Source organism: Tiliqua scincoides, chromosome 10 (genome assembly GCF_035046505.1).
Source record: "Tiliqua scincoides isolate rTilSci1 chromosome 10, rTilSci1.hap2, whole genome shotgun sequence".
Taxonomy (NCBI): Eukaryota; Metazoa; Chordata; class Lepidosauria; order Squamata; family Scincidae; genus Tiliqua; species Tiliqua scincoides.
Window position 1 is genome coordinate 17,702,855 of NC_089830.1, and position 25,578 is coordinate 17,728,432.

At 45.7% G+C, this 25,578-nt stretch overlaps 1 protein-coding gene and 1 pseudogene across 1 annotated transcript; both read right to left on the reverse strand.

Annotated features, from left to right (window-relative positions):
* Positions 1 to 3,974: 3,974 nt before the first annotated feature.
* On the reverse strand, positions 3,975 to 25,578 carry MATN1 (matrilin 1). Its single transcript, XM_066638789.1, has 8 exons — positions 25,488 to 25,578; positions 19,620 to 19,966; positions 13,285 to 13,507; positions 9,418 to 9,543; positions 7,611 to 8,018; positions 6,232 to 6,384; positions 5,633 to 5,713; positions 3,975 to 4,027 (listed from the first exon to the last, which is right to left on the reverse strand). The coding sequence occupies exons 1-8, from the start codon at positions 25,576 to 25,578 to the stop codon at positions 3,975 to 3,977; spliced, it is 1,482 nt and encodes a 493-aa protein (XP_066494886.1).
* LOC136662063 (5S ribosomal RNA) lies at positions 5,176 to 5,289 on the reverse strand (annotated as a pseudogene).

Below are 25,578 nucleotides of genomic sequence, written 5' to 3' on the forward strand. Positions count from 1 at the left end.
ATGATCACTGTCAGAAGAGTGTTGACTTCCAGCCACTCTCAGTTTCATGCAACCAAGGCCACGCACAGGAGTAGCTTGTGTTGGGGTTAGCTTGGGGGGGGAGGAGAGAACACCTATCAATACAAGTTGAAAGCTGAATCCTGTACAAGAAGGCAGGTGTAAATAAATGGCAAGCCAAAGATTCAGAGCCAACTTGGGCAGTTTTTAAAGGAGCCACCACAAGAATCTGTAACCAAAAGAATCTGAATCTGAATCATGATAGCCTTTTAGACAATAGATAAATGGTAATGGGCATTTCAGAACCCGGTGCTCTTTCTTATTAAAGTTTTTGTTTTGATACATCAACCTCTAGAATAATGTTAATCCATAATCATTTCCCCTCCCCATAATGCTTTAATCGTTATCCACCTCACCTACTCCCCCACCTACCCACCATTCTAAGGAGGACAACAACAAACAAAGCAAAGGAAGAATGTGTCTTAATCATTTGGCAAGACCTATAAAAAATAGAATACTGGCCCAGCACTGGAACCAGAATGAGCACATTTTCTGCATCCTGGCAGCCTTCAGATGTCAAATGAGCAAAGCAGTGGAAGATTGCCTACTTCTTTGTGTCTCTGAATTTAATAGAGAGGCACATGGACCTTCCCACAAGCAGCCCTGACCCCCATGCAGCCCTGACCCCCTCTCCCATGCAACCCTGACCCCCTCCCCTAAGCAGCCCTGACCCAAGCAGCCCTGACCCCATCCCACGTGCACCCATGGGTGTCTGGATAATTGATGGGAATACTGGGGGGGGGGGGCTACTGGACATGCAAGTGCAAGTGAGGATGCCAATCAAACGGCAATATGGAAATATCTTCAATAAGAGTTTGTCAGGTACTTAATATTTTTTCATTAATATTTTAAAACACTTTCTTGAAACATAATCTAGTTTTGTGTACCTCTTTTATTGTTCTTATTTGAGTATTTAATGCATGAATTATTAAACTACCTTTCGGTATATCTTTTGGTATACTTAAAATGGTCATTAGGACATAGAACCTGTTGTTAATTTATTTGAATCCCACCACTGGATACAACATACAGAGAACTAGGAGGTGGCAGGAAGCAGGTCACATGCAGCAATTAATCAGGGAAGCCGATATCTCTTGGCACTTGCAAATAATAAATTATTGCAAGCGAGAAATTATTGTGCATGGGTTAAAAAGATAGTACTAAAATTTTAATGAGGAACAAGCTAAGACAGTAAATCTGTTGTTAATTAAAATGGAGTTTGGCAGATGCAGACATCAGCAGAAACTAGCCAGACAGGAACAGATAGGCAGCTGGACAGGAAGAAGATAATGAAGTTGTCTATGAAAAAGCCCCTAATTGGCCCCTAATCTCTGGCAGAGATTCTGTCAGAGCCTCTAAGCTGACAAGAGAAAGCAGGATTTAATTAAAATAAGGAGAAAAGTCTCTTAAAATCTTCATTTACAAATAAGAAGTTAGTTTGTTTTGTATAGTTTTATACCCAAAGGTATAAATGGACATATGGAGAATCAGTACACATATGGAGAATCCCAACTAGAGAGGACTTGGTTTAAACAATGTTGGCGCACAGTTCCATAGTGTCTGGTACAGAGAATGTTGGATGGATAAGCAGGTGGCTGTTTGCAATTTGTCAAGGTCAGGGGATAATTGCAAAAGACAAATCAAACCTAGTATTGTAATAAAAGAGTAAACAGTGCCACCTAGTGGTTCTTGAAATATGTATGTATTTACCATATTTGGAACATGAAACTTGAAACTGACCAATCAAATGTTTGTAAAGTGATCTATCTCTGATGTCATAACCCCGGCCAATGACAGTGTGAGATTTTCAGACAAAGGAGCCAAAATGCTATATAAGCAAAAGGCTCCCAATGGAACTGGGCTTTTCTCCGGAGGCACTGAGCGTTCCCACATAGCCCTCATTGCTCTCCTCATTTGGACAGGAGTCCCTGAGAAGCCTGTTGCTGGCAACGAATAAAGCTTGCAGACGATCACCACTCTTGCCTACTGAGTTTGCTTTTGAACTTTGCTGCTGACCTTGCAACAGTGCGTTACCGTGTCCACCGCCTAGGGTATTGCGCCACGCACTGCAGGGAAGGATGGGGCATCATGGGGGATGCACTGGCCTCGCACACTGGATGACAGAAACCCTATTGACGCCACTGCATGCACTCACTCATGAACACACGTTTGTTTGTTTGTTTGTTTGTTTGTTTGTTTGTTTGTTTGTTTGTTTGTTTGTTTGTTTGTTTGTTTGCTGAAACATGGAGGAACTGAAGGAACTTTGAGCTGCACACCCAAGGGTCCTGACAAAATATGGGTCCATTTAACATGTTGAAGGGAGGTCTTTCTTTCCTGACCTTCCAGAAGTGGAGAGATTTTCATGAACTGAACGGATTATTGCTTTATTTACCTGGCTGAAGGAAGCTGTTGCTTTCATTACCTTTTGGAGCAGCACAGGCTCTAAATCTATGTAATACAGACCGTTTAAACCCATTTTGGGAACAGGATAACCACCAATAATTTTTTTTTTAAACAGACCGCCCAAAAAAATCCAACCTCAATTTTTCAGCAACCTTTAATTTCTTTCTCTATGCAAAAAAAAACAACTTCTATGATAACATTTCTGAATAATCTGTGTTATTCTGAAAAGCCGTTTACATACTCTCAAGTATAAATATTCAGATACAAACCCCTACAAAATTAACCAAAGCCCAACCACTTGTGCTCACATTTGGAGGGGTGCAGTGGTAATGTGTGTGTGTAACACAGCATGCCCTGGTGTAGCCTAATCACTTTCTTGACCCACGGAGACCCAGTTGCTACTAATAGGAAGCAACAGAAACCGTAGGGTCATATTGGCCTGTGACTGGACCATCAAGAGAGGGACATCATCCAGCTATGGGAACAGGAGAAAGCAAATCAGGTGATGTTGTAAAGATGATGAAAACTTCATCCCTCGGATCTTCTCCAATAGCAGTGGCCAGCACCGTTTACTTGGCTTGGTTACATATAAAGCCCAGATGGTTAGAGATGTGGCCATAGATCACATTACAGAATTGTCCCACCCTTGCGCAAATGTGAAAAAGTCCATGGATGAGTCTGTCGTACAAAGCCAGACTTGACCGTAGAAAGATTCGGATTATTCTTGAGGAGCAGAAATATGGACCAATTGTCTGAAGAACTAAACTTGGCTTCTTCCAGTCCTGACTATATTCTTGGGGAGCAGAAATAGGGACCAATTTTCTGAAGATCTAAACTTCTTCCAGTCCTGTACAAAAGCCATGAGTAGGAGCTTGCGGCAAGAAAATCATGCCCTGTACACCACACTGAATATCCTCTCATTCTTCCATCTAATTATAGATAAATGTTTTATGCATAAATTAGGCATTTTCCCCTTTTCAGAGTCACAGGAGTTGAAACCAATCCTTCAGTGACACAAGGGCTTACCCAGAATTTAGAACAAGTAGAAGTACCCAGTGAGCATTCACAGAACTCATAACAAGTATTTATGACACACATTATACATGTATATATTAAGCTTTAGATTAAAACAATATCTCCAGGTATTTTATTATACGCCTATTCTATGATGCAAGGCAGGTTTAACGTAGTTTGGTACACAAAGGCTGCAATCCTAACCGCACTTTCCAGAGAGTAAGCCCCATTGAGCAAATTAGGACTTACTTCTGAGTAGACCTGTTTAGGATTGTGCCCAAAAACTGAGAGTGCTTTATCACGAAGTTTACCTTTACATGTTTTGGTTTCTTTTCTCTGAAAGAAGACCATTAGAATGGTCATCTCATTAAAATAATTACAAAGCTCGACGGAGCACTGCAGAAAGAGCTGCCCATCTACGTCAGTAGAAGTCTTCTGGCATTTGATGTTCAGTAGGAGAAGAAAAGTGAGATTGCATTTGTTGTTGTTGTTGCTTTTATTTAGACAGTGATCCTGTTTTCCAGAGCAGCCAGTTTTTTCGACACTGCTTCCAGTGAGCCAGAATTAAGGAATAATCTTGGATCGCTTCCGAGAAGTATGAAAAGAAAGAGCAATCAAGGGTTCTGCTGGAACAGGCCAAAGGTCCATCTCATCCAGCATTCTGTTTCCTACAGTAGGGCTGGCTTTAAACCAATTGGACTGATTGATTGCTCCCAATTTGGCCCCATGCCTAAACTCCCCCCCCCCCACGCTAGGGTAATCTAGTCTTGTCAAATACTTACAACACTGCATTGCAATGGACACCTAACACCACACTGCAGGTTTTATAGAGAGCAGCAAAGATTTTAATTTTCTTCTGAATTCTTAAAGAGCGGCTTTGTACCTATTTACTTTTCAAAGGTAATCTGCACTGTTTCCTTGCAGGCTTCCATGGATGCAATTTTATATGAAGCCATTTTATGAACCAGCCCACAGCTGTTACACATTTGGTCCCTGCTGCATATATGCAACGTTGGGTAGAAGTGGCAGACTTCAGACACTGCCGCTGTGGTGTTAAATGTATACTCCCTAACACTTGATTTTCCAGAACAAGCAGAAATGGCTTAAAATGTACTCAGCTCCATTTGGTCCATTAGTTCACGGGCACTTTTTAAGCACACATTTTGATTGCTTTCCATTCTACCCTAGAGATAGAAAATATACTAAATGTGATTTATATCTCTACGATTCTACAGAACCTTGGCTTTGAACTTGGGGCCCCACAAAAAAGAATGTTTCCAATTGGGCCCTAGGGCCAGCCCTGCCCAGCACTGCCTCTAGAAAACCCACAAACAGGAGAGAAGGCATTCCTTACTCCCCTACAACTGGTCTTCAAGGGCATTCTGCCTCTGAATCTGGAGAAAGTATAGAGAAGATAACATTGCTCCCCATGGTCATAACGAATTAGATGGATCGAACTGAAAGCATGATGCCACAAAAGAAAATAAAAATGTACGAGAAGCCCAGTTGGATCATTCCAAAATTCCATCTAGGGTCAACATTCTCTCATGCTGCATCTTGCCATCTTATGTGATCCCAACAGCATCTGGTAGGTCACTATGAGGTGCAGGACACTGGACTAGAAGGGCCCTTGGTCTAATCCAGCAGAGCTCTTCTTATGTTCTTGGTTGGCAACCTTCAGTCTCCAAAGACTATGGTATAAGCCTACAGCACCTGGTATTCCCAGGTGGTCTCCCATCCAAGTACTAACCAGGCCTGACCCTGCTTAGCTTCCGAGATCAGACAAGATCAGGCATGTGCAGGGTATCTATCAACTCCCTTAGTTCTGCTAGGGGCGCCATTTCCTTCCACGTCTCTTAAAGAGACAAGGTTCATGAATGACAATGTTGGCAGGTGCAAAATGGAGAAATCCACCAATGTTAAACCATTTCCTACTACCCAAATCTTAAAGATTAAAAAAAATACCCATCCTCCTTTGAGAAGGAGAAGCATATGGATGATCACTCCAGCAGAAGCTGCCAGGAATACCTGTTGGTTTACAAGAATACCAAATGCCCAAGCGATCAAGATTCTTCCCCTCAACAGATCCACTTGAATGTATTCTACTCACTCCAGAAATAACTACCCCAATTCTCTCTAAATAGCTTTTAAAGGATATGCTTCCGTGTCAGGGCCTTTATGAGGTTGTCCACCTTTGTCTGGAACTTCACTATAGCTTCACACTCACATGGATCTTCTTCTGCAGGAGAGAAAACAAAGCTGTTGAACAAGGTAGCTACTGGCTAGTTGACTCCTCTCCCTGGTGGAGACACAATGGTTTGCAGGTGCGCCATGGAGGGAGGGTCATTGGGGGAGGGTCATTTATTAGTAGGGCCTTTGGAGGATGTGAGTCCCCCACCAGCAGTGAAGTGTGCCGTGTCAATTGTCCATGTGAATGTTGAGATGCTTTAATGAACAGATTTTTCAGAGGCCAACTGGAAAAAGAATACCCAAACCACCCTGTCCAAGTACTAGGCTGATTCTGATCTGTGTAGTCATACCTTCAGAAGATAACAGGTGAGTACCTCTGTGTTGTGTCTGAACTTTTCACAGTGACAAAGAATGAATTAAATTATAGCCTCATGCAGCCCATGTGATCCAGCAGCTGAATTGGGACTGTGCTGTACTGGTGCAATTGGTTACCATGTTCATCTAATTATTTTCCAGATTGCAAGATTGCTCTGTCAACAACAGACCACGTACTATCAGGCCACTCACCCACACAGATTTTGCTCTGTAGTTTCTTCCCAATTTGGTTGATGGTTTGGAAATCCGCGGTGTAGAAGTAGTGCTCTGACACGGGTTCCGAGGCAATCTCTTTCAGTTCGTCTTCAACTGCATTGCCTACCCCGACAGCAAACATCTTGTAGCCTGAAACAGACAACAAGAGCCCATCTCCCTGTTGTTATCTCTCTGTGCAACCAACCAAGAGTGTTGTTCTAAGCACCTTCAGGTTGAGAAGAGACAAGGAGCCCATGCGTGTCTACTCAGAAGTCAGTTCCATTAGAGTCAATAGGGTTTACTCCCAATTAAGTGTGCCTAGGATTGCAGCCAAGATCCTTGAAGCCCAAAGAAGCTAAACTGGCACAGTCAGATGAAAAGAGTACATGTAGCAGAAGGATTCTCTGACATACAAAGAACACGTCTGGATCAGATCAAGGGTCCATCTAAGCCAGATTTCTGCTTCAGTGATGGCCAAGAGATGCCAACAAGGGCTGACTGGCCCAAGCTCTCCCACATACACCCCTATGTTTGCTGAACCACCGTCTTCTTTCAATGTTCCATTTATGAGCTCTTTTTGCTGGTACAACCACTGCCTTCTCTGCCTGCTATTCAGTTGTACAAAATAAGAAGTGTGTGGGGTGAATGAGTGGTGGCCTAGAACAGCTTCCAGGAGGCATTCTAGGCCATAGCTCATTTGCCCCAATCACTTCCTCTTCCTGTGCGCCATCTTGGATGTGGGAAAAGGCAGCTTCAAAGATAGTAAGGGGGCAAAAGCCCGCACTTCCTGCTTTGTTCAGCTTAGTAGCAGGAAGAGGTGGCAGATGGTCAACTGGTGCCTCAGGGCAGAACACTGCAATGGGATGAACCCACCGTTCACCTCTGTGACTCTTCCTTCCACTCCCTGAATTCAAAAGAAAGGGGAGCAGAGTGGGGGAGGGAAGTATGGAGGGGAGGAGCATGGCGGATAATAAGAGCTTCTGCACCCCTGGACAAGGGTAGTGGTATTTGATGTGTCATATCTGATTGTGAGCATTCTTGGGCCTAGACAACCACACTCTCTTGCCTTGGACGTCCTCAGTAGAATTTAGTTCCTGGAACATGATAGCCTAAGAACAATACCAGCTGGTGACTGGGAAAGACCAAGGGTATGGGTGGGAAATTTGCTAATTTCTCTCCATTCCCTTTTTAAGAAGTGACCTGGGGGAATTTCTCAGGGTTGGTTTACATCTAGGACACCTGAAGCCTCTTCCGCCTCTATGAGTCTGTTTTGCTCTTCATGATGATGAAGAAGGTGATGATGCATCTATCATTCTGCCAAAGAAATGTACATTCCATTTATTTTAAGACAACCGTACTCATTTCTGAAAACCTACCTAGTTCCTTGGCTTTCTGTGTAGCGTCACTGATGTAATCTTGAGACCGGCCATCTGTAAATACTATTGCCACCTTGGGCACTCCGGGCCTCCCTCCACTAGAGATGGCAAAGGAATTGTCAACTAAGAATTTCAAAGCTTGTCCCGTCATTGTGCCTTTCTCCATGTAGGACATCCTCCTCACTGCTGCTTTGATATCCTTTCTGGTCTTGTATTGACCCAGTGGGAACTCTTGCCGGACGGAGCTGGAGTACTGGACCAGGCCCACATGGGCGTTTTTGTCTGACACATCCAGAGAGTCCACAATCTGGTTGATGAACTTCTTGACCAGTTCAAAGTTCTCAGGCCTGACGCTCTTCGACCCGTCGATCAGGAATACAAGATCCGTGGCAGCCCCTCCACTGCAAGCTGAGGAAAAGGGGGTTACAGTGAAAAAAGTCCTTAAATGCTGTGACAGTTCTTAACAGGGATGTGCCAGAGCCACAGCGCCACACCCCCTTGACTTGAGTCACCCACAAGTCATAATGGCAGCCATTGTGACTCATCCAGAGCTATTTTTCGAGTAATTTTTACTTGAGGCATATGCCTGATCTCGTCTGATCTCAGAAGCTAAGCAGGGTCAGGCCTGGTTAGTACTTGGATGGGAGACCACCTGGGAATATCGGGTGCTGTAGGCTTCTACCATAGTCTTTCGAAACTGAAGGTTGCCAACCAATAGAGTCTTTTTGAAAAGTGAATCAAGCCCAAGAAGCGGAGGAAAAAAGCAAGCACCCGCACAAAACAGAGTCACAATCACACATAAAAGCGAGTCTTGACTTGAGTCTATTCGAGTCATTTCATATTTAGGCTTAAATCCCTGAGTCCCGAGTCAGTGCCCAAGTTTTTGACACACGTGACTCAAGTCACTGTGAGTCACAAAAAAACATGCGCTATCATGACTCGAGTGTGAGTCATTCAAGCCTTGGCCCATCCCTGGTTCTTAACTTTAAATAACAAAACTTTAACTGTGGGCACAATCCTAACCAACTTTCCAGCACTGACTTAGCTGCAATGCAGACCCAAGGTAAGGTAACAAACAATACCCTTACCTTGAGGAGGCCTTTTGACTGCATCCCCACTGCAGGATGCACATTGGCACAGCTATGTCAGTGCTGGAAAGTTGGTTAGGATTGCGCCCTGTGTCTATCTGAGAGTCCCACAGTATTAAGAACATAAGAGCCCCGCTGGATCAGGCCAAAGGCCCATCTGCTCCAGCTTCTAGTATCTCACAGTGGCCCACCAAATGCTTCAGGGAACACACTAGACAACAGACACAACCTGCTTCCTGGTGCCTTCCCCTGCATCTGGCAATCAGAGGCAGTCTGCCTCTACCTTGCACATATCTACCATGACTTGTAACCTGTGATGAACTTTTCCTCCAGAAATTTGTCCAATCCCCTCTTAAAGGCAGGATGCCATCAGTACTTCCTGTGGCAAGGAGTTCCACAGACTAATTGCACGCTGGGTCAAGAAATATTTTCTTATTCTCTTGCTTAACACAGGATCATTTTCTTGCTTAATTGTGGAAAGTGACATGCAGGCAAGCAGACTGCATGCTAGAGGGTCACACCAGAATGTTAGCAGGAAGCAGAACTCTCCTGCTTCCTATTAGCATTTGGGAAGTGTCCTACCTCTAGCGTGCAGGCCACAGTTAAGCAAGAAACTGCTCCTGTGTTTCTCATTTGGATCCTCTGGTGTGGAATTTTGCACCCATTTACACAATTTGGAATGAACGTTGACCCGTAGTGTTCAAAACACAACTGTTTACCAGTGCAGCTTTTCCCATCGTTGTGAAGCGTGAACCCCTCTCGACAAGCGCATGTGTACGAGGGGCCTGCGCTGACACAGATCTGCTGGCAGTCGTGGTCACCAGTGGCACAGAGGTCTGACACAGCTGTAGAAGAATCACAGGCAAGGTGAATACAATCTTGTGTCCCAAAGACTGACGTATCTGTGTCTTTGGGGCTTCATGGTAGCCTATCAGTAGCCGATCATCTTCCATCTTGGACTTGATAACATCAGGGAAGGAAAAAGTGGGAATGGTCATAGCTTAAACCATTTCTGCCCAATATTGCCTATATGCAACAGGGATCAAATGTGTGCACCTGTGGACCAGGCAATAATGGGTTAAGCAAGGATTAAGCAGGGGTTCCCAAAGTATGCATTACAATGCCTTAGGCCAGTGGTACGCAAACTGGTGGGTCACAACCCCCCAGCCAGGGAAGCACTCATCCCTGGCCCCTTAAGGGGCAGAGCTGGGCAGGGGGTTGGCAGCAACACAATCCCCAGGAGCACATCACTACCAGGGACAGAAGTCTTTTTTAAAAACTTGCCTAAGGCAGCGCTGGCCTCTGGTTTTTGATGGCGAAACAGGAAGTGGGTTCCAATCACTATTTTTAGTCATTCTATTTTTAACCTGGGGAGCCCTGCGGAGGCATCCATGGGGCACCCCCTGGAGGCCAAAGCTGAATTAGGTAAGTTAAAAATAATTTTAAAAAAAAAAAACTTCTGTCCCTGGAGGCAGCATGATCCTAGGGGTTGCATCCCTGCCATCTCCCCACCCCACAATCATGTGGTTCCCGGCTTCTGAGAAGTTTGGGGACCACTGCCTTAGGCCATTGTGGCACACTCAAATGGGCACTGCAGGATGTCCCCAGTGGATGGGACATATTACCCTGCACATGTCTGATCTTGGAAGCTAAGCAGGGTCAGGCCTGGTTAGTACTTGGATGGGAGACCGCTTGGGAATACTGGGTGCTGTAGGCTTATACCATGATCTTGGAAGCTAAGCAGGGTCAGGCCTGGTTAGTACTTGGATGAGAGACCGCCTGGGAATACCGGGTGCTGTAGGCTTATACCATGATCTTGGAAGCTAAGCAGGGTCAGGCCTGGTTAGTACTTGGATGGGAGACCGCTTGGGAATACTGGGTGCTGTAGGCTTATACCATAGTCTTTCGAGACTGAAGGTTGCCAACCATCTCCCTATACTGAACACTGTCTCCTGATCTCGGAAGCTAAGCAGGGTCAGGCCTGGTTAGTACTTGGATGGGAGACCGCCTGGGATTACCGGGTGCTGTAGGCTTATACCATGGTCTTTCGAGACTGAAGGTTGCCAACCATAGTGATAGAAACAACATCAAGGGCTGATCTATCCATGAGGCCAACTGAAGCAGTCACCTCAGGCAGTGGTTTAGAGGGGGGGCAGGGCTCTTTTCTCTGTCCACCTTCTTGCCTCTATTGCTCCTCCTTCTCCTTCCAGTCCCCAGATTGGAAAAGGGAAGGAGAGGAAGAGAAAACGAGGAGGAGAGGAGCGTGCTGAGCTAAATAGGAGCTTGGAAGGAGCAGAGGCTGGCATATCATTGGGTCAGGGGGGCAGCTTTTGGTATACCACCTCAGGCATCAAGAGGTCTTGGACCAGCCCTGACAGTATGCTTAATTTGCAAGTCACGGCAGATCCTAAGGCACAATCAGTGGTGCCTTGCAAGACGAAATTAATTCGTTCAGCAAGTCGTTTCGTATTGCGAAATTTTCGTCTTGCGAAGTGCGATTTAAAACAAACCAAAAAAATGCAAAAAAAATTGTCTTGCGAAGCACGGCCATAGAAAAATTCGTCTTGCGAGTTACCAAAAAAATCACAAAACACTTTCGTCTTGCGAGTTTTCCGTTGTGCGAGGTATTCGTCTTGCGAGGCATCACTGTATTCTGTTAATGGGTTTTTTAAATGATTGCTATCCTGAGGAGTAGTATAGGATGACAGTATAAGCCACCCCTTGAGCTATGCCCCTAGTGAGGTTCTGATGCGACTTCTGATGCAAGGTTCTGATGCAACTTCACCCTTATGTCAGTGGAATGCAATCCCAACGTAGCTACAATGTTGACATGACTCCAGCCGACATAAATTCACAGCTGGGTCAGAGATATAGGTGTTTTGTGGTGAGACATGGGAGGAAGGAACTGCACCAAATCCTGTATGTACGTCAGGTGACAGAGGCCCCCAACATTGGCCTACTTCACAAGGATGCTGTGGGATGTCCCCACTGGCCCATCCTATCACCCCTCCCATGTGCTGCCAACTTGGATCAAGTGAAATCTGGTGTGATCCACGATGGTGGCACATCATCTCAAGAGATTGGTGTGCTGCCACCCTGGATCTTGAGAAATTTGGGCACTGCCATCTTGGATCGAGTTTTTTGTGCAATTCAAGATGGCGACACCTGCCTGAGCTGGGAAGAAGAGACTGTGGGATGCTGTGACCCTGGTAAGTTTGGCACCCACTCGCATAATGTTAAGCCGACGTCAGAGATGCTGTGACTCAAATTTCTCCCATAGGAAACATTGGAGACAAAAACTACATAGAAAATATTTAGTTCCCCCCCCCACCTCGCCCACTCTCTTGTGACAGATTCTAGGCATTCAATGGCTTCACATCACATAGAATTGATCATCCCCAACAGTTGTCAGGATCCCTTTTGGCATTTCTTAATTGCAGCCAGATTGGCGTACACTAAACAGTGGAAAAACCACTGTGAACCTCTGAGAATTGAATGATTAAAACAGGTGTGCAGATTTAATGAAGTTGGGGAAAATGCGTATTTCAGAGCTGACATGAATTTCAGAAGGGGGAAAAATCATGCTCGTATTGGAGACCTGTATCTTGTTTGGAAATGAGATGGATTGTAATGTGAGTTGCCAATACTCAAACTCAGTGTCAGTACATAAGAAGAGCTCTGTTGGATCAAGCCAAGGGCCCATCTAGTCCAGCTTCCTGTATCTCACAGTGGCCCACCAGATGCCTCAGAGAGCGTTCAAGGCAACAAGATACCTATATCCTGTTGCTGCTCCCTTACACCTGGCATTCAAAGATAGGCTACCTCTAAAACCTGGAAGCTGCATATAGTCTTCATGATTTGTAAGCTGTGATGGACATTTCCTCAATCGTATCAGAGGTGATAGGACAGAGGGAGTATTTTGTATTTGTTTATTATAACAAATGCAGCTTCAGATGGCTTCATGGATGGGCCGGTCCTGCTGGGAGTTGATTGAAGATTCTTTGGGAGCACAAAGATATCTCTTGGGGGGGGGGGGGGATATGAGGTAGAAGATAGCAGCAGGAGAGTTTGCTCACCTTATGCATTTGTAAATAAGTCTCCAGTGATCTCTCATCCAAAGGAAGCCAAGCCCACATAGCTCCACCCAGTGTCATCACTTGGGAGTGCAGGTGGTACAGCCTGCATTGGCTGACACCATTGGGGGGTGACACCATTGGGGGGGGGGGAGCCAGAACTTTCCTGGCTGGGCCGAGTGGGAAGCCAGGCTTTCCAGGCAGGTAGACCTGAACTCCACAACAGGAAGGACGCTTGACTGGGAGGCCACGTCTACTTGGTGGGTTGACTTTGGGCTCTGCATCAGGAAGCCTGGTAGCTCTGGGTTCAGATTTTTCTGGCCATTTTTCTGACACTTCCCCTGCCCCATTTTGCCCCCTTCCTACCCCTGTTCCACCTGCCCTTATCACCACCCTCCTATTCACACCGCACTGGGTGGCACCAACCCTAGCGATTCTACTTGCAGAACCTCCCGCCTCTCGGGAAACAAGTGAGAAGTGTGTGTAACATGCTATATATCTTTTGGGACTCACCACAAAAAGCTTCCTGAAACTTCTTCGTCAATTTCTCTATGACGCTGTAGCTCTCCACGTAGTCCACGTGCTCATCCAGAGGTTCGCTGGCCATCTGCCGCAAGGTGGCCCTGTCCACACGGCCCACGCCAATGGCAAAGATCTCAATCCCAAGGGCTCTCGCCCTCGCCGACACATCCTTGACCGCATCCTGGGGGCGCCCATCCGTCACTATGATGGCCACCTGCGGATGAGAGGGTAACGCTCAACAGACCATCCCACCGCACTCAGCATAAACAGCATGAACAAAGTACATGGGAAGAGTCCCATCTGCTACTCAACTAACTAAAGGCCCAAACCTATCCCATTTTCCAGTGCCAGTGCTGTTGTGTCAATGGGGTGTGCACTGCATCCTGTGGTGGAGGGACAGTCACTGGGGTCTTCTCAAGGTATGGGAACATTTGTTCCCTTACCACGGGGCTGCATTGTGGCTACACCGGAGCTGGAAAGTTGGATAGGATTGGGTCCCCCAACTGAGACCAAGAACCAAACTGGGCCGCACTGGGTGACATGCATGGGGGGGGGGGGCGTCATTAAATTCACTTTGAATGTGAATTTAAAGGATCCATGCGCATGAGAGAGCCAGGGTGGTGTAGTGGTTTGGGAGGTGGACTTAGACCTGGAAGATCCAGGTTCAAATCCCCCCTTAGCCACAAAGCTTCCTGGGTGACCTTGGGCCAGTCACTTTCTCTCAGCCTCACCTACCTCACAGGGTTGTTGTGAGGACAAAAAGGAGGGGAGCAGCGGGGTACACCGCCCTGAGCTCTTTGGAGAAAGGGCAGTATAAAAATGTGAAAAATAAATAAAGATAAATGAATGCTTGCAGGCGAGCCTACAGTGTAGCTTGCTTCTTAAAAGGGCAAGATTCATGCCATGCAATGTCCCCTTTTGGCCAGCAGAGGGAACCATTTATATAACCAATTTCGTGGGAGAGATCACTTTTCCTTAAATGTAAAAAAAAAACTTCCCTGATATATCGAAAGGTGTTCATATGTGGGGGTCTGGGGGGAGGTGTAGAAGTGATTATTATTTTTAATTATTATTAAAAGTATTTACATACCACTTTTCAACAAAAAGTGCACAAAGCAGTTTACCATCAAATAATAAAGTCAAATAATTAATCGCTCAAGGGTTGCAGTTAGGATTTGCTAGGCTGCCTCTGAGGACTGCTGGGAAATGTCAAGTGGCCCAACGTATAGCTGTCCATGTTCTGATTGGGGTGAGGTTCTTGGATACCTTCTCACCTTTATTTATAGAGATGCGTTGGTTACCGGTTCATTCCTGAGCATGTTGCAAAGCATTGGCTTAGGACCAATTTTCCTGAAAAACCACTTTCCTCCACATCAGGGCCAGGTCAAGAGCTCTGGGCACTTGAGGCAGCCTGCCAAATGCTGCCCACTCCTTATACCAAACTCTACTCTCCAAAGTTTCCACTTCATGCTCCTTGGTTGGTTGGCAACCTTCAGCCTCGAAAGACTATGGTATAGCCCTACAGCACCTGGTATTCCCAGGTGGTCTCCCATCCAAGTACTAACCAGGCCTGATGCTGCTTAGCTTCCAAGATCAGACGAGATCGGGCATGTGCATGGTAACAATTGCTCCTTCCCCTTCCACATTCCCTCCTCTCTGCCTCCTCACTCTATTCCAATCCAAGGAACCAGAAGGGTAAATAGGAGCAGTAGTGGTGATTAGGTGGACAGAGATGTGTGCCTCCCCCCTCCCACCAATTGGCCCCCCTGACGTGACTGCTTCAGTTGGCCTCATGAATGGACCAGCCCTGCTTCACATGTGTGAAGATCCCATAAGATCTGGGAAGGAGGCTCTCTAGCATGTCCCACTGCCTTTTGAGACTAGGCTGGCAGTGATATTTGACAGGGCCTTCTCAGGGGTGGTCCTCTGCCTGTGGAACTCCCTGCCCCTTAATGAACACTTATCATCCCTTTGCCAGCATTGTTGCAGAGGCAAAAGACCTGGCCTTTTTTAGCAGGCATTTTCTGGATAGTTTTGATTCCTCTGTTGTTATTCCCTCTGATTGTTGTGTTGATGTTTCACAGAGCTGGTTTTGTCATTGCTGTTGCTGAGCGTTCTGGGTGGGTTTTTAATTATTCTTTGAATTGTGTGGGTTGTTTTGACCTGGGTTTTGTAAGCAAGTTTTGTAAGGAGCAAAGCAGAGCATGCATGCTTAATAAACAAATATGCGCAAGCATGGCATTGCTTGGATCCCTGTGCGATCAGGTTCCCAGGGGCATTGTGCTGTGCTTGTTTTACTTTTTAAAAATAGATCTCCTGCTTTCTCTGCCACGTGACAGCACAAAGGGGTTCACAGGAAGTCTTTTCAAAGGTAGCACAAGCAAAGAAGGAGCAATGAAATGAAAAGTAGCGTCGCCGAAGTGTAACTGCAATCAGAGGAGGACTTAGCCACAGTACCCCAACATAGACTATCAAGTCTTCATGAAAGGACAGCAACGCGGGGGCCATTCTGCTGGACTTTCTGTGTGACTTTCTGCTGGATGGAAGTTCCAAAGTGTTGGGGCCAGTGCAGAAAAGGACCTGCTCCTGGTGAAGTGCCCACCTCGCTTCTGAAAGCAGCAGCACTGTCCCAGTGTATTGGTTAATCAGTGGAATGTCAAAAGAGGTACCTGCTACCAGTGAACATATGTGTTGTCTTCTACTGAGACCATCATGCTTAGCATTGTCTACATTGTCAGCAGCTGTCTTGCAAAGTGCAGGAGCTCAGCTCTTTGCAGAGTAATTAGCAGCTACCATATCTGATTATTGAATAGCCTCAGGGCTTGAGGCCACTAGTTATCTGCTCCTTCTACCACCCTTTGGAGACCCATCAAAAATCAGGTCCCAACCCACCAATGGGTCTCAACCCACAGTTTGGGAACCACTGATAGACTTTATATTATATAACCACATCGATGGTATGTGACTGCTTTTGGGGAAATGTTACAGATGTTACTTTTAACAGGCAACTATATATATGCTTTTAACAATGATAGTCAGTGGGGCGTACTCCTGGGTAACTGAGGATAGGATTGCAGCCTTTGGGATGTTTAGGGGATTTTTTTAAACAGATGAACAACTGCTTGGGAGGACTGGGAGGGTTCTTCATTATTTTAAATAATTTTTTTAACCTATACTTGTAAACATTTAATGTACTTAATTGATTTTATTTGATTTTGTCATAGGGGGGTGTTAAAAATTTTCCTGCTTGATGATGTCACTCCCAGCCATGACATCACTTCCAAGTTAATGACACCACTTCCAGCGGGTCCAGAGAGATTGTCATTCTAAAAAGTGGATCCTGGTGCTAAAACATTTGAGAACCACTGAGTTAGCCCCACAATTTCCACAAGGAAATGGACAGGCAAAGTCGCTTCTCCCTTTGAGGTCTTGGGAAATGGATGTTACTCCCCGAAAGGTACCAACAAGGTTGCATATTGTTCTTTCATAAAATAATTTTATTCTGACCGGATGGTTTGGAATGCAGCAAGCCCGGTGAAAAGCCGGTGATCACGGTGAAATTTAAACTGTGAGCAGCCAGCAAAATGCACACCTATCTTTGCCTGCAAGGGCAAAGACCTTACAGCTCACAAAGCCTCCTTTGCAAGGTAGTGCCTTGTATTTGTTTCTGCTCCTTTCCTACCCCCAGAAAAATCTGCCTAGGAATGTCATTTTTTATTTTTGCCCTGCTAGTCTGGCTGTCTGCATCAAGGCACCAATAACAGAGGCTGGAACAGGTTCTTAAGACTACTGAGATAGCGAAGATTGAACATCTAGTCTCCCATGCGCTGTGCGCTAGTGTGTTCACCATTCAGAACCACAGCTTTGAGGAGTTGGAAGGGATGGAGAAGGGAGGGGGTTCTGTTTTGGAAGCCCCAGTGGATTAAAAAAAGAAATCAGTGGATTCCAAAATAAGTGGAAAAATACCTTTAAACACCCACTTCCAAGTTTCTTGCTTCTCCATTGTCACCCCAGAATACATTGGTATAGTTGCTATACCACATTCAGCCACTAGATGGGGTGAATAATGGAATCTAGAGGAATGAAATTATAAATATATAACAGCACAAAGGTGGGAAATTGGCTTTTTTTTCCTTGTTACAAGGCATTTAAAGGTGGACCCCAGTATCAGTGGTGAGTCAAAACAGTGGATGCCAAATCAGTGCATACCAGGGTCCCACCTTTATGAAAAGGCCCTTTTTTTTAATCTTGTTTTTTCTGAGAATGATGTCATCATCACTGTCTCAGGCATGATGTCATCATCCTTCCTTATTGTCATGACGCCTAGGTACGTGTAACAGAGATGGCTGTACAGGTCGGACTTTGTCATCCGCAGGTTTTGCATCAATGATTTGACTCATCGCTGGTCCCCCAACCCACATTGAGACTTGCCCTGTATCCTCTGAACACGACCAGGGTTGTTCTCCGGTTGTGTCCGGAGGATGTTCTGAGGCCTCCAGAAGGCCTTAGAAAGGCACTTTCATTTTTTGTTTGTTTTTGAAAAAAGGAAGTGCCTTTCCAATGGCGCCTTCTGAGGCCCAGAGAGGCCACACGTGGTAGAAAATCCCCTGGCAGTGACATCGCTAGGGGGTGAGGGGTTCAGGCCTCACCGGGTGACGCACATGGGGGAGTGACACCGCTATTGGTCAAATTTTTAAAATCTTGATATTTTCAAATAATACCATCATGTTATGTATCATTCCGTGCACATTTTCATGTAGAATGCAATGAAATAAACTGCGTTTAAATATGTCTATGCTATCAAAAGTTACAGCAAAAAAACCCAGCAGGGATGAGGCAAAGGCGCATCACAATGCCCACAGCCTAGGGTATTGCACTGCCCGCTGCATGGGAAGAGGTCCATCGTGGGGGTGACGTTCTGGCTTCCTGCACTTGGTGACATAAACCCTAGTGATGCCACTGGCCTCCAAACATAACTGGAGCGCAGTTCTGGTCATGTCCTGAGGGTTTAGTGTGCCCTGAACCACGATTTGTTTATCAGCAGGTTTTGGTGGAATGGAACCCCTGCAGATGCTGAGAGGCACGACTGTATATCCATCCCATGCTTCTTGGCCATGAGCCTGTCCACCTGTCCGTACAAGGACGGCAAATCCACAGTCATCATCAAACTGAGAGAGGTGCAAAGGGAACGTGAGAGATTTAGGGCTCCGTCCTATCCAACTTTCCAGAGCTGATGCAGCCATACAAACAGGGTGTGCGCTGCACACTGTGGTGGAGAAGCAGTCACAGAGGCCTCCTCAAGGTCAGGGAAAATTTGTTCCCTTTTCCCAGGGCTGCACTGGTGCTGGAAAGTTGGATAAGATGGGCTCCTTAAATACTTGGGGGAATGCTAAATACGTTGCTTATATTTGCAGAGGGAGTGGGATACCGTGGCAGACCACATGTTTGGCATGCTACAGATTCCAGTTCACAGGAGTTGGATTCATAGGAGATTCATAGGAATTGGAAGGGACCCACAAAGTCATTTAGTCCAACTTCCTGCTTCGAGCAGGAGAACCTCCTAGAGTATCTCCAGCAGGTACTTGTCAAGCTTCTTGCTTGAAAATCTCCATATAAAGGATAAGGTAGCAGGCGACAAATACTATAGTCTTGTCTGTTAAGGAAAGGACCAGATCATGATCTGCGTAAAATTTGTGGAGATTACAGGCTGGGACTAATTGATTTAATTAAGCATCTCCTACTTTTCCTGTCCATAATTCCTGTCCATAATTCAAGCACTAGATTTTCCTTAGAGACTAACACTTTTTCTCCAGAGCCCTTAACAAACATTGCTGCCTAGAGCAGTTTTTCTCTAACTGTGGGTCGGGACCCACTAGGTGAGTCATGAGCCAATTTCAGGTGGGTTGCCATTCATTTCAATACTTTATTTTTAATATATTAGACTTAATGCTACCAAGATATGTGACTGCATTTGGGGAAATGTCACAGATCTGTATTTTTAACAGGCTACTATGAATATGCTTTTAACAATGATAGTCAGTGGGACTTACTCCTGGGCAAGTGTGGGTAGGATTGCAGCCTAGGATTGTTAAAATTTTCCTGCTTGATGATGTCACTTCCGGTCATGACATCACTTCTGGTGGGTACCGACAGATTCTTATTCTAAGAAATGGGTCTTTGTGCGAAATGAGTGTGAACGACTGGCCTAGAGGTTGCTGCTGCTATCCTTTAGTTCTATCTGCAGTTTAGTTTTTTTTTGCAAGAAAGGCAGGAAGTGACCAAGAGTAGAGGAGCAAAGGTTCTTTCAAACCTTGGCCTTTTCATACCTTGTTAATCTCTGGCGCTCGCACTCTGGCTCCCTCCACCTCACTGAAGGCCCTGTTGATGGCAAACTGGATGGCCAAGCCTGTCATGGTGCCAGTGGAGAGGGGTTCAATCCTGCGGACAGCTTGTAGGAGGCCAGCCTTGGTCCGGTGAGTCTTGAGAGAGAATTCATTCTTGACGGCGCTGGCATAGTTGATGACACCAACCCGGGTGGAATTTATTCCGACATCAAGCGACTCAATGACCTGGGACAGGAAAACCTTGACTTGCTCAAATTCATTGGGACGTACACTCCGAGAGCTGTCTACAATGAACACCAGATCTGTGGGTCTTGTCCTGCACTGGACACCTGGGTGAGAAAAAAAGAAGAGCACCAGATCCTTACTTGCTGTGTTTTCAAGAATCGAAAAGAGATTGACAGTGTAATCCTAGAAATCGCACTTGGAAGTACATTCCCTTGTGCTCAGTGGCACTGACTTTCATGAAATGTGTATAGCAGGTACATAAGAACATAAGAACAGCCCCACTGGATCAGGCCATAGGCCCATCTAGTCCAGCTTCCTGTATCTCACAGCGGCCCACCAAATGCCCCAGGGAGCACAACAGACAACAAGAGACCTCTTTCTGGTGCCCTCCCTTGCATCTGGCATTCTGACATAACCCATTTCTAAAATCAGGAGGTTGCGCATACACATCATGGCTTGTACCCCGTAATGGATTTTTCCTCCAGAAACTTGTCCAATCCCCTTTTGAAGCCATCCAGGCAAGACACCATCACTACATCCTGTGGCAAGGAGTTCCACAGACCAACCACACGCTGAGTAAAGAAATATTTTCTTTTGTCTGTCCTAACTCTCCTCCCAACACTCAATTTTAGTGGATGTCCCCTGGTTCTGGTGTTATGTGAGAGTGTAAAGAGCATCTCCCTATCCACTCTGTCCATCCCCTGCATAATTTTGTATGTCTCAAAGTGTGTGTTGTAATGCCTTAGGGTGTTGTGGCACACACACAGGGGTGCCATGGGATGTTCTCAGTGGCCATTCCTACCTGTTCCCCGGATGCCGTCATACTGATCTCGTGAAATTTCACAAGATCCGAGATGGTGGCTCCCAGATCTCACAAGATTTGAGCATTGCCATCTTGGATCTCCCAAAATCTCATGAGATTTGGGCACTGTTAACTTGGACCTCATGAGATTTCATGAGATTTAAGATGCTGGTGCCCAGCTGAGTTAGGAAGAAAAGGTTGCAGGGGCACTGTGAACCAGGTAAGTTGGTTCACAATCCTATACAACCACTGGTGTATAGGATTGCAGCCTGAAGCTTTCTCCAACAGATCTTAAAAAACCAAGCACCCCCCCCCCTTTTTATGTTGCACAATTGCCCAACAAGGAACTAAAGTCCATGGAAACTGCTTTCATTCACTCCTGGTCCTCCATGACTCACTAAGACGATCATCGGATAATATTTCAGTCTGAGATCATCAGGCATGACATCATCAGGCTGAGGGGAAAAGAAATTTGCAAGCTTGGCAGCCAACCTGGTTTGAAATTGAAATACGAGGCCTCTGAATTTAATTAAAAGGGCGACAAGTAACAGGACATACCCTTTGAAAAAATGTGGAAAAGGGAACATTATCTCTATCCTGCACATAAACCCATTAAAAACAGCATTTGAAGACAGCCTTGTCTGACTCTGCTAGTAACCTTAGAGTAAATTTTCCCCTTTTTTCCATGTAGTGAGGATGAATGTGTCAGATAATGGATTTCAATTAAAAAGTAGACATTTACCTTAAAGACAGTAGACATTATACCTTTCCATAACTGTAGCAGTTTATAAGCTCAGTCTTGCACATGGTAGCTAAAGCAACATCTTGGGCAAGGGACATTGGAAACCCCCTTGGGAAAGGGACACCCCCATCCTATGTGTCAACAGAACCCCCACCTTTGCATTTCAGGTTGACGTAGAGATACGCCTGTGTTAGGTGATCCAAGAAATCAGGTGAACCTGCCTTCCTCTCCACTTTTGACATACCATGAAATATCCCCTTACATGATGCTCTATTTTTGATACTGACAGTTATGATCCTAAGATATTGTAATGCATGGATTGGAGTCAAAGGTGTCCTTCTGCTCGCGGATGCAACTTTTAGTCATGGAAGCGCCGCTTTCCATCTCACGCTAGAACGTGGGGCGAGAAAAATGCACAAAAATCCAGAGATGCTCTTCCACCCACACAAAAGATGGTGCAAACTCCTGCACCAGCAAAATCACAAACACTGTGATAGATTCTGCCTATTATAAGTGTGTCCAAAGTCTTTTTTTTAAATAAAGCATTAAATGTTGACTTATATGCATACCCTCCCGAATTCAATGGAAGAATGGAATGGTGTCTCCAAACCATCAGCTCAATACATCACTCAACTATATTTTAAACCTTTGTGGTATAATCCTTCGATTTCCAATTCAAAAGCAATCAAGATCAATGAACAGAATTGCCCCAGGTCTGGTCAAATAATTGCCCCACGTCCAATCAAAGATCAGATAAAAGAATTGTTTCCATTTCAAAACACTCCGCCAGCTAGATGCTTCTGGAAGCTTCCAGGCAAAGGAAGATGGTGATTATAATCTCCACTCTCCAGCCCTTGATACTCAGAGGCATGCCTTTGTATGGGAAGACAAGGGGCAGGCCTGGTGCAGTGTCCAACATGTAGCAACTGGCACTCACCTCCCTGTTTCAATGTCACTCTTGGAACCGGTACTGTACTGGAGTGGGAGATGCTGCCAATCAGTGGTGTCGCTAAGGAGTATGGGGGTGCGGACCATCCCAGGAGATGTACACGAGGGAGGAGGGGGTGACACCACTACTGGCCAAAATTTCTAAAATCTTTGTATTTTTGAATAATACTATCATGTTACCTATCAATCAATGTGTAAATTCATGCTGAATGCAATAAAACAAACCACATTGAAATATCTCTATTCTATCAAAAGTTATAGCCAAAAACAAAAAACCAGCAGGGGCGGAGCAATGGTACATGACCACGCCCACCACTCAGGGTGTTGCCCCGCCCACTGCATGAGAGGAGGTCCATCCTAGGGGTGAGATGCTGGCCTCCTGCACCTGGTGACACAAACCCCTGTGACGCCACTGCTACCAACTCCCCAAGCTAGGGAGTTTCAGACAGAAGGAGGCCACTTTGGGAACACCTCCTCCCAGGTTAGCAGAGAGCCCCCATACCCAGGGGTTCCCTTAAAATCGGACAGTATTGCAAGTCAGATGGTCTGAGAAGGCATGGCAACCAGATCTCTCTTATGAACTGGTGGGAAATAGGGGGAAATCAGATCTTTCCACCACAACTCAACAGGGAGCTGCCATGGCTACCCACTGAACATAATAGGACTTGCTTCTAAGTAAACACGCAGAGGCTTCTGCTGTCAAAGAAAGACTCCAAAAATGTGTCACTAACTACAGTATTACATGCCTTCCCCATGCCTTACCCATGCCCACAATGCGCCACAGCAAACTTTTTGAAAAACGCTGCTCTAGAAGATCTGCATGGGCACTTCCTGCAACTGTGAGTTCCACAGATTAACAGCCAGCTCTTTTCCATTGCACAGTTCTCTGCCTTTCAGATTGACTCATTTCCTCAAGCTTGCAATTCTGCTCAATAAAAGCAGAGCTTTCCTGTGCTGTTTGCCACTGGATGTCACTTTAGAATGCTGATTCTATTTATTGGTTTCCCACATTCATTCATTGACTTCAAAGAACTCAGAGCAGTGTCTATTATTATCTCTTTCCCCCCCCCCCTTACTGCATGCCTTACCCAGGGGTCCCTGTGGGGCAGCCTACGCATTAGGAGCACATATCCTTATTTGGGGTGTTTGGTTCCTGTGAGTAAGATAGGATTACAGCCTTACTGAACACAATGGGCTTACTTCTGAGTAAAATATTGTTTTACTGTTTTCAAGCACCTCTACCTATAGATTTTCCATGTATAGGATCCATGGCCCCACATGAGCATATCACAGCAGCCCTGCTGAGCTGGCATCTTCTTACCTGCCTTGGCCAACCAGGCACCTACTAGAAGTAGGGCTCAAAGCCAATAGCCCTCCCCTTCTTGTATATCCTTAGCAGCCCATTCTCAAAGGTAGGCTGCTCCTCTATATGGAGGCTCTATTCCTATCATGGCTAAGAACAGGAACCCTGTTGGATCATCAGACTGAAGGTCCATCTCATCCAGCATCAACTTCATTGAGTAAGGAGATGCCTCCTGGAAGTCCATCCAGGCTGTTCTCTATTGCTGCTGTCCCTCTGCACTTAGCATTCTCTTTGGTAGGAAGCTACCTGGTCTGAGTCAGACCATTCATCTATTTAGGTGAGCATTGGCAGTTAAGAATGGCTAAGAACAGGCTGGGAGCCATTCTCCAGGATTTCAGGCAGGGATTTTTCTCGGTCCTATCTGGAAATGCAAGGGTGGCTCTTCTGATCTACTCTGTGCAAAGACTCTTCTAACACAGAACATCTGAACACAGATATTCTATCCAGGCATTGTTCTTAGCAGCCCTTGATATACTTCATCCCATGTGTCTTTCTGATGCTTCTGCGTTTTTCTAGAGGAGGAAAATGGGTCTAAATAAATCTGTATGAGAGGTTATTCCTTTACGGGAAGTAGTACTCAGACATGCACATTTTTCCTCTCCGAACTGGTATTTGGACACTGTCTAACTAGAAGAAGATCTGCAAGGGCACTTCCTGCAGCTGTGAGTTCCACAGATTAATGATCAGCTCTTTTCTATAGCACAACCCGCTACCTTCCAGATTGACTCATTTCTTCAAGCTTGCAATTCTACTCACTAAAAGCAGAGCTTTTCTGTGCGGTTTGCCACTGGATGTCACCTTTGAATGTTGATTCTATTTATTGATTTCCCCGCGTTCATTCATTGACTCCAAAGAACTCTGGGCAGTGTATATCATTCTCTCTCCCCCACCCCCAACATGCACACATTATTATCCTCACAACAGCCCTGTGGAGTGGGCTAAGCTGAGAGACAGCGACAGGCACAGCATCACCCCATGACCTCAGCTCTACTCCATCAGCGGTCCCCCCATCCTAGTCCAGCACATTAACCCCTACACCACACTGTTTTAGACTGCAGGCTTAGGTTGGCACTAAAAGGACAAAGCCAACTGAGAAATCCAGCTGTGGGGTTTGGAGTTAGTTTCATTTTAGGATGCCAGATCAACGGTTGGACTGCCCAGCGTAATAAGAGGTGGTAAGAAATGGGTTCTTGTTCAGCTGGACTTGTCACATCAAAATCTGGCACTTCTGATTGGCAACCCGAGTGAGTTTGCAGGCTCCAAGATGGGATCAAAGTGATCTCTAAACTCTAGGATAGGATGGGATCACCCCAGAGCTAATGAAGAATAGGGCAAGTGAGTGAGTGAGTGAGTGAGTGAGGATTTAAGCTGAGTAGATTAGTTTCTACAGAGGTGTTAATCCGCAGGAGTTCTTGACTCACTCCAAACCAAAACCTGGAGGAACTAAGGCTCCAGGCATAAAGTTGTTTATATTAGGGTGCTGATACAGGTAGAGAACACTTTTGCTGTGTGATGCTGCTCTATTAGATCGAAATGTGTGATTTCATCTCAGCTGTGACTGCAAAATCAAGAAGCAAGCAGATCTTGTGTTAGGGGAGAACCTGTCAAACCTATTTTTCCCCCTCCAAAATTACATACCTTTCTGCCTCTCCCCTCCCCACTCTTGAGGTTTAAATTCCCTTGCATGCCCTGTTATACTGGCATCTGTGGGGGGGGGCCACGGGGGGGACAAGGAGGTTTGCAAAAGAATGCATGCCCTTCTTGACTTACCTCTTAGTTGCGGAGAGACCCCCTGGACTCTCTGCTCCTGGGAGAGGATGAGCACTGAGAGCAGGAGGAGGCCAAAAAAAATCACAGACAT